General features: G+C 36.4%; 1 protein-coding gene across 4 annotated transcripts in view; it reads right to left on the reverse strand.

Moving 5' to 3' along the window:
• COL12A1 (collagen type XII alpha 1 chain) overlaps nt 1-16,500 on the reverse strand; it is a 252,311-nt gene that overhangs the window by 216,219 nt on the left and 19,592 nt on the right. For 3 of the 4 annotated variants that reach the window (XM_089681387.1, XM_089681388.1, XM_089681389.1), the window contains exons 3-5: nt 12,674-12,790; nt 8,488-8,631; nt 2,171-2,230 (exon numbers count right to left, since the gene is read on the reverse strand). The exons of the other annotated variant lie outside the window; for it this stretch is intronic. In XM_089681387.1, coding sequence (XP_089537513.1) covers nt 2,171-2,230; nt 8,488-8,631; nt 12,674-12,790 — 321 coding nt within the window. The remainder of the gene's footprint in view (nt 1-2,170; nt 2,231-8,487; nt 8,632-12,673; nt 12,791-16,500) is intronic. 4 annotated transcript variants of the gene reach the window in all.

Below are 16,500 nucleotides of genomic sequence, written 5' to 3' on the forward strand. Positions count from 1 at the left end.
CAACCCAAGCTTCCTTCAAGGTTGCCTTGAACTTTTTTTTAAATAACTTTCTAAACAGTGTTCTGTAAAGGAAGAGCTGTCAGCTCTTCGGATCAATGCAAAATAAATTCATATTTTTATGACAACATTAATGAATTTGTGTCGCCTGCCTATTGGGGACTTTACAGATATAACACTACTATCACAGTTTATCCTACTCTCTCACAGTCCAATCAATCAAGAGGTTCATCAAAATAAATTCAGGTATCTTTTCACAATATACCACATACTACAGCAGGTGCATATAGTAAAATTGTTGACTATTTTGGACTCACTTTCACTTTAGGGAAATCCAGTTGTTTTTTTAATTGGAATTCACTTTTGCTGCCTGAAATTTTTCAGCTATTCATAATATTGGATTAGTTTGCACAGTTTATTCAGTGACCATAAACCAGTTTATTTGGCTTTTTAAGGGGCTGCCAACAACATCTCAAAGAACACAGTCTCACACAGCCAGATTATTTTGTTTCACAAGTAATGCAATAGGTTTTAAAAAGGCGCCTGTTCCTAGTCCATTACAAGAAGTTACACAGTATTTGTTTTTACTACAAATATTTACCACAGTGTTGTGCAACTAGTGTTTCCCTACTCCTCCTAAGTACCCTCTACCAACAGTTTAAAATCCCACACAAATAGTAATTTCCTCAAATATGCACATAAAAACACATACACCATTAGCCACAACCTTCTGATGGAAAGCGTCTGAAAAGAAAGTGTATCCTCAATGTCTACAGCTATAAGAGCTGTTCTGCCAATAAATACAACCAGTCAGTGTATCTTTTTAAGTTAGTCTTGCAGTATGAGGGATAAAAATGACAATCTGACTGATGCCTGTTACAAGAATAGTTCTAGCTTCCCATACTTTCAGTCATGAGGCTAGGCAGGCCTGAAATTCCAGAGTACTGAAAAGCATCTTATTGACATTAAACTTATTGGCAAATACGTTACAAAATTCAGTCAACTGTATTTTAATGTACTTCTATAGTAAATGCAATGCTATATTTTTGTAATAAGGTATTTTCTAAAAAAATATCGGGATCTGTTATGCTGATGTATTCTTGTTTTAAAACCTCTAAGCAGCCCCCACCTACAAACACTCTCACTGAAAATTAATTCATTAAAGTGGTTGTAAAGGCTGAAGATTTTTTACCTTCATGCATTCTATACATGAAGGTAAAAAACCATCTTTGTGCTGCTCCCCCCTCATCTCACCCCAATACTTACCTGAGCCTCCTCTTGGTCCAGTGATGTGCATGGGAGTCTCGGCTGTCCTGGGTATCTCTCTCCTCTTTGGCTGAGACACAACAGTGGGAGCCATTGGCTCCCACTGCTGTCAATAGCAGCCAGTGAGGAGAGAGTAGGGGGCAGGGCTGAGCTGCAGCTCTATGTGTGTTATGGAAGAGCACGTGCCATTGCACCCATAGCAAGCAGTTTGCTATTGAGGGCACTGGCCAAGGGGGAGGAGCCAGGAGTGTCAGCGGTGGATCCAAGAAGAGGAAGATTGGGGCTGCTCTGTGCAAAACCACTGCACACAGCAGGTAAGTATAACATGTTTGTAATTTTAAAAAAAAAAACTTTTGGGTGTGGTACTATCTTATTTTCAGATGGGTGGTCAATATTGTTCTTATTTTTTAGGAATCTATTAGAAAAAGTAAAAAATGTAATTATTGTACAATACTATGGAGCCATAATATGTGTAGTTTTATACTGTACTCTTATGTAGCTACCAAAATGTAATTTTTAATACTATATAATTAACTGATAAATTCAGCAGATCTAACCTGTGCATAAAAAAATAAAAAACAGCAAAGAGATTATTGCAATTTAATTGTACAGTCAGGTAACTGGCTTTTTGTTTTTTATTTGGTTATCATGCTGTGAATGTTAGCGTGGTGGTAAACTTTTATTTTAGGTGCATTTCAATTGATATGATATTTTTCTATGTTTCAGCACCTACTAGATAAATAGTAGGGTAATTCATAAAATGTGGCTCTCCTTCAATAACTAAAAAGGAGAAAGCAATTATTAAGGTACAGTAAATGTGAATTAACCCTTGACATTGTATCATCCATTTCCACACAAGGCATTTGTTTCTGTAACATATAATTAAGGCATAAGATAGGATACATACGTGGGGAGTCTGAAGTTGCAAACTTCTTTTCTTCTGTCGTCACACGGCCTCCTGTTTGAACTTAAAAAGAAATACATGATGGTAAGATGCACAATCTGTGAGCACCTAAAAAGTTCTACATTTACCTACCTTTTTTTTGGGGGGGGGGGATCTGTGTTTATTTTATGATCACTCATTTTTACTGCAAGCACTGCAAATCTAAATGGTAAAAACCACTGGAATCATGTTTCAATCGCTTCTATAACTACATATTTTGTGTTACTGATGAAATGGGGTGTCAAGTTTTAATGGAAACCCCAATGTTTCTGGAGGGCCATAATCTTTATTTTCGGATTTTGACTACAGTGTAGTAAAATATAATCATGCTCATATTTGGCAGACATCAGCATTTCTATAAGGGTAAATAACAGTAGCAGGAGTTTCCAGATGAAGAGGGCTGGACAGGGGCAAATATCAATTATCTATTTAAGCCATGTTTCCCCTTATAAACAATTCATTAACACTTAAATGCAATTCTGCAACACTATTATGCTGCTTTACTACCAGGATAAATAAAAACAGAAGAGCATGGGTTTGCATACCAACTTGCCCCAAGCTGTTCTCTTCCTGATATGTATTAGTTGACCGGAATGGTTGTAAACTAGATTGGTCACTACTAACATTTGCTCACAGATAAGTACAAATCTTTAAAAAAAATCTACCTTCACACAGCTCCAACTAAATTTGGGCCTGTGCTAACAAGCTTTGGGCTGTGTCAATGGCATAATTTTGACACTTTGAGGCGCTTCTGGAAAAGTTCAGAATTCATTCTCAGGTGCATCTAACCTGTATTTTAAGTCCTTCTGACATCTATGGTACTGAAAAACACATTTGAGGGGATCAAAAGTTAATTGAAATAGGCCCTTGGGGAGATTCAATAAATAATCCAGCTTTGACAGATACCTTCTTCAAAGTCAGTTGTTTACCTTTCAAGTTAAAGTGGTTGTAAACCTCTGACATGAAATATGAACAAATCACAATCTTCTGTCGTATTTACTTGTCTCAATCCAGAGCATCGAGTGTGTTTTCTCTCTGCTGTTTGGTTCCTCTACCATCTGAATTAGTAATTTCTGATAAAAAAAGATGGCGGGGGTGGGAGCTCCAGCACACAGCCTGTGATTGATATTGACTCTGCATCCTTCCTATGTGCTGTGTGGAGGGGTGTGTGTCCATTCCCTCTAATCACGATTCAGAGCTTTCCTCACTGCTTAGTGTAATTTCAGCTTTCCACCCTCTGTTTTGTGCTTTTGTGAAAAATTATTTTTATCTGTGTTTTACAAGGCTGTACAGGACAAAATGGTGGCAGATAAGCAGGTACAAACTTATATAGGAAGATTTGTTTCATCTCTGTGTATCTCCTGAGGCTACTGACTTCACTGGAAATATGCAAGGATTTACAACCACTTTAAAAGCCAAACCTGCATTTTGTAAATCATGTATGATAGGTTTATTTTAGCAAAAAATTTTATAGCAAAAGTTGTCATTGTATTGGTGCAACGTGGTCATAAAAATGCTTAATAGGCAAAAGTAAGTAAAAGTACAGGAGCACTGTAGATGTACAGAAGCTTTACAATCATGTAGGTATGGGAAAGTTCTGATTGCACTGTAAAAAAAAACTACTTATCCAGGGCCAGAACATATGTAATAACTTTTGTTGACAGTTTGTATAATAGAAGGGATGTAGCTTGTAATAAAACCCTCATAACTTAGCCACAGCTTTTCCCTAGGCTTACTGATGATATGTTTGAAGTGTAAGCAAATCAAATGATTGCTAAGAGGAGTTACTAGAGGAATACATTTTTTTTTCATTTAGTTCAGTGAAGAAAAATCTCCAATAATTTCAGTCATTCAGTCATGTGCATGGTTTGGTGTTTAATGTGAACACAGGGTTAGTTTAGTATGTGAAAAATATGCTTTTAGTTAATCACACCCTATCACTTTGAAAGCCAATGCTTGTACTTGTGCTCACAGGAATTGGCTAGACAAAATGTGTTATGTAATTTTTAAAGGTCATTTATTGTACTTTGCTGGAGGGAATAAACACACAAAAATAAATAAAAAAATACTAAAGGATATTATAATTTAAAATAAATGTAGGCACTTTGTATAATTTAAGTGTAACTACAAGTCTTTTTATAAGTATGATTGAGTGGAGAAGGGTTTTTATTATTGTCTATGGCCCATTTAGGGGAATTTCCTCTCAATGTCTATCCAGGTGACAATAGCATCACTGAAAAAAAAAAACAAAGGGAAAATCTCCAACAGGGACAAATGCATCAATAAAAAGCTGCCAGGAGTTTAAGCCTTCTCCTTATCTACTCTTGGAGATTTCCTTTACTTTACTGCTTTGAGGCCTTGTTGGGTGGACTTTCCTTGATTTTTTGTTGTCATCAAAGCAGAAAATGAGAGGAAATCTCTACAATGGGTTAGAGAGAACAGTAAAATTGACAGATAATCTCATTTTTTATTTCTCTGTAAAATTATGAAAAACATGGGGCCAGAGATACTTTTTAACCACTTGCCTACCGGGCACTTTCATCCCCTTCCTGCCCAGACCAATTTTCAGTTTTCAGCGTTGTTGCGTTTGAATGACAATTGTGCGGTAATGCAACACTGTACCCATATGAAATTTTTATCTTTTTTTGAGACAGATAGAGCTTTCTTTTGGAGGCATTTAATCACCACTGGGTTTTTTATTTTTTGATAAACCAAAAACAACTGAAAATTTTGAAAAAAAAAGTTTTTTTCTTAGTTTCTGTTATACAATTTTGTAAATGAGTAATTTTTCTCCTTCACTGATGTGCACTAATGAGTCTGCAGTGATGGGCACTGTCAGCATGCAGAAAAATGCTGATAACCTGCATTTCCTTATTTACATGCGACCAGCTGTGATTGGACACAGCTGATCACATGACAGAGCCGAAGTCATCGGCTCTTTCTGCTTATCCGCTGTGTCCCAGGGACACAGCACACCACCGATCGCCGCACTGCATGCCCCCGAGGGAGCGCATGCACGGTTAGAGTGGGAGGACGTCATATGATTTCCTCCCAGAACGAGAGAACCACCTTGCGCCTGTCATTTCCTTATATGGTGGGCAGGAGGCGGTTAAAGATCAAGTGTAGGCAACAAGGGAAGGCAGTAAGTATAATACTAATACTACCTAACAAAGACTGTGAACGTTTCCTGGAATCCCCTACAATAACAATCATATGCTGCTCTGTACAAGGTCTGCAGGAGAACAGTAAAAGTATACTGTCTAGATTGTGCAATATGTAACTTCCTCTCTCTTTCCTGCCTCACCAATCACAGTTAAATGTCCAAGGCAGGTTGAACCTGTTAGGTGATTCTGAGAAACTTCTTAATACTGGCATTGTTTACATTAGCCTCTATTTAGCTGAATGATAATAGGGCAGAGGAAAGACTAGTGCATTACAGGTACTGTAGGGTTGACTTACTATAGGCAAACCGGCTGTTCACTTTGCAAGGGCAGTTGTACTTTGCAAGCGAATCTGTGTATATTTCATGTAAAATCATGTCCTAGCGTGCATGTATCATGACCTCATTACTTTTTTTTATACATTGTGACGTTATGAACATGTTGGCATCAAGTTTGTCATATGTACAAGCCCCCTGGTTCCATATTTGGTCTTATAACCCCCCTATACTGGCCATATGAATTGACAACACTAGCTGGTTTGAAAACGTTGCCTACTAATGGCAATGTCGTGAGACACTGGCTTTTCTGTTCTCCTTTGCTTTACTTGTTGACTTGCTATAGAAGTATTTGACCTGAATTTCTTGTCTGCAGTGATCTCTGCTTTCAGTGAAATATTACCGTATGAACTTTCACATGACACACTGTGCACATATTTTATAACAGTTAAGCCACTTTGAACTTTTTTCCCTTTCATATTAAATCTGCAGTTTATTACTTCAGGTGTCTTGTCAAGTTTTATGAGCTGGCTGGATTTTGTCTTCTGATATGTCTATGAATTTATATGCCAACTTGATGGGTTATTGACTCTACACTGACTTTTGAACTTCAGTGAAGCACTACCTTTATGAACTCTCATGTGGTGCATTAGGCATTATAATAAAGTTACATGAAGTTGGGTTTTTTTCTGGTACTTCTACTATGATGTGATTGGACTTTCTCTTCTGATGTGGTCACCAACATTATTTTAACAAATGGAGTGCGCTATAATATCTTTAGAAAACCTAAATTTGGCGGGCTTGTTATACAAAACTAAATACACAAGATATATAATTTATGGATATTTAAAACACATCTGGATGGTGATCTTTGCTAATAACAGTGGATTATATTATCAATGGTCATTTCTCTTTAAGTTTATCCATTAAATAAATCAGCCAAAATCTTCAAATATGCTAGCTCTTCTTTACATGCATCTTTATTAGGATTATTTAATAATTGCCAAACCTCAGAGGATTACCACATCAACCCTCTTGTTGTCTGGGGTTAGAATCCCTGGTGGGTCTCCCATAAGTTTTTTTCTTTACATTCATTTATCTGTACTCATTTAATGCTCCATTCTAAGGATAATTTATCTATTGACCTTATTACTGCATCACACATTCATCAGCACATTCATCAACAGGTTATGCATTTACTACGGTGTGCAGTGGAAGTTTAGAGGCATATCTCACTTGACAATTTCTATGTTTGATATCAAAGATCTATTATCCAGAGGTTAATTTGTGTATATATATATATATATATATATATATATATATATATATATTGTATTTGTTAATTAATGGTCATCCATGGCTAATGTTGTTTCTTTATTTTAAATGTTTTTAGAAATTATGTTCTTAGGGGGGTTCTATGGGGTGATTGGCTAGGGGGGTTCTCAGGGGTGATTGGCTAATAAAAGTTGTGATTTTTTTATTCACTCTTTTTTTTATGTTAATTTTAGGAATAGTACCGAAAGCTCTCTAGTTTTTTTTCTGGTGTTATTGAATCTTTTTTAGATACAGGGTCGATATCTCCCCTCTTTTTTTTTCTCTTCTGTCCCATGGCTTTTTGCCCCCCCCCCCATAAGAAATAACTTTAGCAGTTACAAAGTATCAATGGGAGTTTTTCTATATTTCAAGTGGACCATGGCAGGCCCAGTGACAAAAATGTGAAAATAATAGCTGAAAGGGTTATTATTAATAGTTTACCTCAGACTCAACCAGCTACTTAGTGGTAATTATTTTGCAGATTGATATTTCTAGGTGCCCAGTATTACAAAGACTGTTTTTAACTGATATTTATATTCAGGGGTTTCTTGGAATTCTAGTCAGGGGAAATATACCATAAACAGCATCTCTTTCACAAGATTAAAAACTGAACTCTTCTATTTGTCTAATTGTGAGAGAGTGTTTAAAGGAATGTGTTCAAGGCTTCTGATATTTTTTAGCTAACTTAAGACTACATAGTTTTCCATGGTATTTGTGATTTATTTTCATGTAGTTATGCTCTTTATATTGAGGTCATGCCAGAAAAAAGTTCCACAGTGAGTATAAATATGAGGGTTGATTATTTTTATTTATAATTAAATTTTATTTATAATCTTAAAAATAGTTAATTGACTTTTACTTGGGCTGATGGAGAGTAAAATTTCATGAAAATTCACTTTTCGCTGGCAATTATGCTTGAGCACACCACAAAGGACAAACCCACAACAGTATTGCAAATATTTCCTTACTTTTTTAAAAAATTATCCAAGATTTCACCAATACGTTATTAGCATTACAGTGTTGCTAAAGCTAGTCTCACAAAGGAAGGCAAAAATAAAACCAAAGATGAAACTTGTTGTAGGTATTTATTGTTGGTGTGCCCTTCGGAAGATTTTCCCTCTAATTCTGTTCCAGTGACAACTCAAAATGTTGGATTTCCCATTACTTTCTGTCTCACTGGCACTAGTCCCCAGGACACATGTCAGCTTTAGGTATACTTTAAGACCACTAATCAATGGTCCTCATATATAAAAACATATCTAAAAGAAGAAACTTGAATGTATTCCAAAAACAAATCTCTCTTTTACATAACGGTAACATAAAAAATATGAGGGGGGAAACTTGATGTTTGCTAAAACAAAAAGATTTTCAAACACGTGAGATTTACTGTTTTTATAAGATTGCTAATGACTATTCTACAATAATACATTCCATAATGATTATGTAGTCCCATCTGTGAACATGTTAGCAATAAGTGGGTTGGGCTGTACACTTGTTTTCATTAGATGATGTATCTCTTTTGAGTACTTACTTGTAAGCTGGCCAAACACAGGTAAACTTTCCTCCAATTCATCATAAGAAAGGATTGTGACGACATATTCAACATCTGGTACAAGTTCTGTTAACACAGTTTGGGTTGCAGAAGCTGGAAGATCTAGTTCTTTTGCAGGTCCATCTGGAAAACATTAAAGTAAAACATTGTAAAGCAAATACTAGTCAGAAAAATGTTTCTCGTTGGACTCCCCCATTTCATATTAAAACCTTGTACATTTATCATCATCATAATCAACATACCTGTATACTTCTCAACTGATTAAATCATAATTTGACCATTCAGTTGAAACTTTTTTTTAAATGTGATAACAATTAACACTACAGATTCAATAAATTAAATTAGTAGTGAGAATATGGGGCATAATACTAAAAGCTCTGTCAGGTGATAGAACCAAACAGACATACTTCCCCAAATGCAGGTAATACAAAAAAAAAAAAAACAATTACTGGTTCAATGCTTAACTGAAAAAATATTTCTTTGAACTATTACAATAACACTTTTTTAGGTATTGATACATGTACTGTAACTGATACTTTGTAAATCTTATTGGTATTATTGGTACTTAATTTTTTTGGATTGAAGCTCAGGTTTCACAGCTAATTGATACAGTAGCTGTTCACAGGTTCATGTCAGGTTTACATCAGGTTCAGGACAGGATTGGCTCAGGATCTTATCCCATTCATACATATGCGGTTTAGGAACAGTTCCCATAGAAGTCAAAAGCCTGCAATCCACACCTGAACCTGAAGCTACTGCTCAGAATTTGGACATGACTCTATTTAAAACCACACTGAATCTGCACCGGCCATGCACTGGACATATGTGAACAGGCACCATAGGAAACAATGTTATTTCACATGTCATGCGGATTGGATGTGGTTCAAACTGCATCCAATCCGCATATGTGAACGGGCACTGAATGTCCAATAAAAGTACAGATATCACCAGCTTATGTCCTTAACCACTTGACAACCGGGCTATAGCCGAATTATGGCTACAGAGCGGTTGTCCAGTTCTGGGAGGGCATCATATGATGTCTTCCCAGAATGCACCCCCTGTGTGCACCAGAGGTGCGCACCCGACACTGTCTGTGGTCACCTGTGTCCTACGGACACAGCTGATCACATGACAAGGTAAAAGGCCAATCACAGCGGCCTTTTACCACATGATCAGCTGTGTCCAATGACACAGCTGATCACAAAGTACATACAGTTGCCAGTTATCAGCAGCACTTTCTTCACGCTATCACAGTACTGTCAAAGTACTGCCGTTAACCAGCAAGTGTCACAGAAGACATCTGCACTGATAATCAGGGGACTGATTGTCAGTGCCCTGCTTATCAGTGCAGCCCAAAGGTGCCCAGCAGTGGTGCCAATCAGTGTCCAGCAGTGCCACCCATCAGTGCCCATCAGTTTCACCCATTAGTGTTGTCCATCAGTGCCACCCAGCAGTGCGCCCAGTAGTGCCACCCAGCAGTGCCACCCATCAGTGCCATCAGTCAGTGGCGCCAGTCAGTGCTGTCAGTCAGTGCCCATCAGTGCTGCCTATCATTGCCCATCATTACCACCGATCAGTGCCCAACAGTGCTGCATATCAGTGCAGCATCAGTGCCTCCTCATCAATTCCCACCAGTGCCACCTCATCAGTGCAGCCTATCAGTGCCCATCAGTGCTGCCTATGAGTGCTGCCTCATCAGTGCTGCCTATCAGTGCGCATAAGTGTTGCCTATCAGTGCAGCCTCATCCATGCACATCAGTGAAGGATAAGATTTACCTATTTGCAAAATGTTATAATAGAAACAAAGAAAAACCTTTTTTTTCACATTTTTTGCTTTTTTTTGTTTATAGTGCAAAAAATAAAACACCCAGTGGTGATTACATACCACCAAAATCTCTATTTGTGTGAAAAAAAATTATAAAAAATTTCATATGGGTACAGTGTTGCATGACTGCACAATTGTCATTCAAAGTGTGACAGCGCTGAAAGCTGAAAATTGGCCTGGACAGGAAGGGGGTAAAAGTGTCCAGTAGGCAATTGGTTAAATAGTTGCCAATATACCATGATTATGCAGAAAGATCGATGGACACCCAGTGTTTGGAAAAGGGTCCAGCAGAACAACAAGGGGAGGTTCTTTTTACATCAATCAAAGTTTGTTCATTCACATCTATGTAGCCACTATGTTGTGACCTTTATGGAATTGATATATTTTTAGTATTTTATTGTACTAGAATAAATCTTTGTTATATTTTACCTCAGTACTCTATCTGTTGCCCTTAAAGTCTCTTTTCCAAACACTGGGTTTTTTTTCTATCTTTCTAAATGTCCAATAAGGTTTACAATGTAATCAGTTACAGCGCATGTATCAACACTAATCATACACAAATAACTGTAGTCAATCTAACTTTGTCGTAGAGGGTCTAACTATTTGTTAACAAAAGTATATTGAATAGAGATGAGCAAACTTCTGAAATGTTCAAACAGTTGTGGTCCCGCAAAATATTTAAAAGATTGAGAACCTGCAAAAATGTGGAATTCCAAACCAGATGACTCATAAAATGGGTCAATTGAGATTCATATCACAGCAGCAAATGATACAAAAATGTGAAGTATGATTTTGGAAGCTTATGGTAGCCCTGCCTGATGATAGGAGAAATACAGGCTGAGCCAATTCCTTTACAATTTCTACTAGGAATATTAAGATGAATGGTGGGACTTAGTTGTACTGGCAATTAGGCTAGGAATGCTCAGGAAACATTGGAAAAATTTTAAGAAAGAAACTGTCTTCCATAGAAGGTTAGTTCATTGCCAATGTTGGTTTAATAATATCTGATAGCAGAATAGGTACCTAGCCATATAGAAATATTTAAGGCCCACCCACACCAATCCACAGTAATGTAGCTCAACACAGGCCAAATCCAATGACAAGGCAAATACATTGTTTTCAGTGGTCCCAGTTTACACCAGTGCACTACATTGTTGCACTCTGGATGAAAATTGAGCATGCTGCATTTAAATGCAGAGCAGCATTTTTCAACACATTGCACATGTGATGCAATGTGCCTTAAGAATAAAATGTTTAAGCATTTTGGCTACTGCTAGGAAAAAAGCACATGAACCCAAAGCCGCACATGAACGCACATCATCTCAAGTGCATTTAGAGTGCATCACTGTGTGCCAAATACAACATGAGTGGTGTAAATCCAGGCTTTTATAAATATATGGTAAGCAATCAATGGTGTAAATAAATGTACTTTTCAAACTGAGCATCTCTTAGATAGAAAATACAAATTCTCCTTATTAGATTCTTGACAATTTTCTGTTTCAGAAAACAGAAAAAATGCATACAATAGGATATCCAGTATAAAGTCATTTTACACTGTGGACCACAATAGTGGTTTATATAACAGGACAGAGGTTACATAAGTTTTCTCTCTTTGAATTCCTGGGCCATGACTAATATATCCATCAATCTTTGTAACAGTGTAATATTAACAATTCTATTTTATTCTAAAACAACTTGTAAGTACTTACCAGAGCAATACTTCAAAGTCTAAATAATAATAATCTTCTGTAATCTAGCAACCTAATATTTAGTAAGTCTCCATTAGGCTCATATAAGGCAACAAAAACATTCAGAACTAAATATTTAATAAAACAGAGTCTTAGAACAGCTAAATTGTATAAATGATCTGCAAATGCCAAAATCTACTTCATCGTTTGTTTCTGTCCTTCATCTTCTGTCACTTCCTCAGAAATGACCTGGACTCTACAATGAATAAAACTAATCAGAGAAAGTGAAAAGGATGCCTAAACCTTATATGGAGACTGACAGTTTTGGATTTTGATGTTTTCCTGCTTTCGAAATCTCACTGCCAGGGTATCATATCTTATTTTGGGGCAGGTGTTTGGCATGACTCTAGTATATAACCCCAGTAGTACCTGTGTAATCACTGAGCCCTTCTGTACCAAAATGTGAACAGTGCATCTGCCTCAGCATATGGATTGACCATTGCTATTATTTGACTAATGGCTTACCTCAAACAACATGTTGGTGGCAGGAATATTATAGAAACTATATAATTTTCTTTTCCCTAATTATTTTTTTTCCTTTCTTTCAATCCTAGTGTTTACAAGTAGCTACTGGGAAGTTTGCTTTCCTTACCAGTTGTTGGAACAATAGTAATCTTGTAACCTCGTATCCGCTCAGCCGGTCTTTGCCATGACATTCGAACTGTATTCTCATTTACTATTTCAAAGTTTACATCTGTAGGAGGACCAACTGAAAGAAAGCATTGGAAAGATGTATTAATACATACCCAAACTGCAAATGTTATTGCATCCAGCAAATCTTGGGGAAGGTATTTCATTAGGTTGGATAATTTAAAGGGAATCTGTGTGATCTATTTTTAAAGAGTTGTGTTTGTTTAAAAAAATATTTTTGCCAATCTGTGCTCACTTTTTAAAATGATTGTTTTTTTATCATTTATTATATGTGTAAGTAAGAGTTGCTGTTTCTGGTCATTACATATACATGATGAGTGTAATGTGCAGAACAGCACAGCATTGTGCTGTATCCTGTCACCATTATACTGATGGTTTATGAAAATAAAATTTCAATAAAGACTGTATCTGTGTCATGGAGTAAAACCTTTATGATTCATATTACACAAAGACTGTAATAAAAAATATTTTTCAGGTAGCTTGTTGATGTTCTCACAGCAGTCATTCAGAATGGGTGCTGATTAGACTGTTTGCCAGACAGACAGGATCTTCCTCTATTGGTTATGAATATGTATATAGAATACTATTATAAAAAATATAATACAGATCTAAAATTAAGAAAATGTAAGATAACTTTTTATTGACTACAATCTAAGGCAAAGAATATATGTTGTATGAGAACTTCCCTTTAAATGCATAGGACACACCAGTAGAAACAATGCGTGCCTATGAGGATGCAATAACATTTGTGAACCAAGGCATTCTTAACAACAGAAAATATACAACAGCGTACACACAAAGCTTATAGACAGCAAAGCTTTGCATATGTTTGTTTCCAACACCATGACAGACTATTGATGGAAACAATTCAAGCTGACAATATTCACCATAATGTAACTTAACAATGCACAGCACAAAACACTTACTTCTTGAATTGCCTAATCATCCCAGAATGATCAGCAAAATCAAGAATAAAAGAAGACATGTTTTAGACATATAAACACATAAAATCACAGTAAGTAGTAAGAAGTGAAAAAAATGTTCATTTACTACATGCTAGGTGCAAATCATGCCAAAACACAAAAAATTTGGAAACTCTCTTTTTCTCTAACCTTGTATGTATTATTATTATTATTATTATGAAATGAAGGTGATAAAAATTGTTAATATCTTATGGTTTATCTGTTCAATAATAGGCAGATTTTCAGCCAGATGGTGACCAAAGCAAAGGTGACGTGCTTAACAAAATTACTGTAATAAAAAAATTAACACAAACATTTTCTGTATTATTATGAGCGTTTTGCCATATAAACAAGAGTTTCTGATAGAATATATCAAACTAATGTTCAGTGTCCTGTGCTACAACAGTGTTCTGTAGGCACATAGTACTTTAATCCTCTAAATACAACATGTGTTGTGTTTTCATATTAGGCAGACAGTAGGTCCATACTACACACAGCATTTTGAAATCAAAATGCAAGTATGGATTGTCACAAAACACTGGTTAATGGTGGCAAGACAGAATCACAACATGTTGATGAGCGATGTTTAGAGTATTGCGGACAAACAATAGAAATGGCACTAAAACCCACATATAGCTGCACACAAGGGGAAAAAAATCAGATGGTTGATGACAAGTATGATTGAACATTTAAAAAATGATCTGCATGTTGATCATTTCATGGCATCATGCGATACACATGAAATCACGATTTGCTTGAGCTCTCCAAAATGAATAAAAGCCTCTATGTACAGATTAAATTACATACAGACTTTTTGTTTTATTTTATAATGATATTCTCTTTTTACTTTAAACATTGCCATTACAGAAGCACAGTGATAACCATAAAGGCAGTATGCAGGTGCTTTTCTAAGATTGCATGGAGCAAAAATCTGGTCCATTCTCCTACAACTTAGGAGCAACAAATTTATTTGATATCACAAAGTTTCAAAGTTAGTAAGCTATGGCTAGTAAATGATCTAGTGCTCCTAAGAAGGTTCATTGAAAACCAGTACTGGGCATTGGGGGAAGCCATACCTAACCCTGTTTTTCAGCTCAATACATACCGTAAGCTTATTGTTTTTGACTGAAGAAGCAATTTCATGCGCAATTTATCATTTCAGTGTATATGTATAGAGAGACAGCTGTAGTTACTGTTCAATGATTTGAGGGCAGTTAATACTATTAATTTTTTCTTCACATTGCAAAAATTTCTTCTGTCTCTAAATAATCTCGGAGACATATTTATAAAGCAGAATTGACATTCACCAAACATTCACTGGTGGCAAATCATTTACTGAATATTGAAAAGCAATGACTAAGAAGATTAACCTGCAGTATATATCTGACCAATCTGACATGCTTAAGAAATATGCCCCTTTAGTTTATCTAGCAATATATTAGGTATAGAGACTGTTTATATAAGACTTTACATATATATAAGACCTATATAAGACTCAGGGGCAGACTGACCATTTGGAAACTTGGGCACTGCCCGAGGGCCTAGGGTCAGTAGGGGGCCCCATGAGATGCCCCTGGTACGTTTTTCATAGGCTTTTTGATATTGGGCAAGGACACAGGGGCCCCATGATCCCCTATTGCCCGGGGCCCCGTGAGTTGTCAGTCCGCCCTTGATAAGACTTTAAGGTCCACTTATATTGTCTATGCCCCCTCCCCCTGTAAAAATCACCAGCAGATAGAGGGTCCAAAATGTACCTGTAAAGAGAAGTGTTAGATTTCTACTTATCTTACCACAGCTGTCTTCATCACTGGGCATGACAGCACCATCCATTTGGGAAGATCCCTGAGGAATGCAGATTAGGTGAAATCTCATGAGAAGGCAGTTCATTGCAAGAACGTCTTCTCTTGAGGTTTCGGCAGTATTCCCCAGGATCTAGACAAAAGGAGTGGGAAGTCGCTCTTGCTTAGGCATCGCAGGTGGAAAACATTGGTAAGGTAAGTATGAAATGTAACTTTTTTCTTTATAGGTATGTTTTGAACCTATTATCTGCTACTGATTTATACAAGGGGAGTGGGTCTAGACAGTGTAAAAGGATATCGCATTCTACCGCAATATCTACTTTAAGAAAATTACAAACATACAGTAGTTATACTGGGATCTTAGTCTATTCCACCAGAAAATATAATTCAGTATAGCAAGCGAACCATTGGGTTGAATCACCTATGAGATCCTCATATCTTGTGGGGTTTCCAATGGTGTTATTACTTTCTATAGTTTGTTTGATTCCCACAAAGTGGTGCAATATGATCATAAAAAACATCAAAACTCTGGGGGAACAGTAGTATTTTTATAGTCAGATTTTGCTTGCGAATGGTGGCCTACTGATAGGACTTCAGAAGTAAGGAACTGTGTTATTTCAGGGAGTGGTTACAGTTTACCAAGAGACTTTATCCTAATTAGACCTCATATTTTGGTCTTATGGTGTACTGAACAGCTATCCATGTTTAAAAGATCAAACATTCAAATGTGAATGCAAGTTTTTTATTCTGTACTAGCAGCACTTTTAGGTAACATAAACTTAGCAGGGTTTCATGAACACACATTTAACAATTTACATTTTTAAACTACTAAAATAACACTTGTTGCACTTCTTCTCTATACATATACACTGGAAATTTACATTCATGCATGCTTGGTTTACATTTTGATTACTCTAGTTTTCTAATTAACTGCTGCAGAGATGTTTAGTTCTAGTCATGCAAAAGCTGGTCACATTACACAGCATGTTACTCTTTAGGCATTTCAA

This window comes from Staurois parvus, unplaced genomic scaffold (genome assembly GCF_062004578.1).
Source record: "Staurois parvus isolate SC_StPar_1 unplaced genomic scaffold, SC_StPar_1.0 ptg000264l, whole genome shotgun sequence".
NCBI classification, from domain to species: domain Eukaryota; kingdom Metazoa; phylum Chordata; class Amphibia; order Anura; family Ranidae; genus Staurois; species Staurois parvus.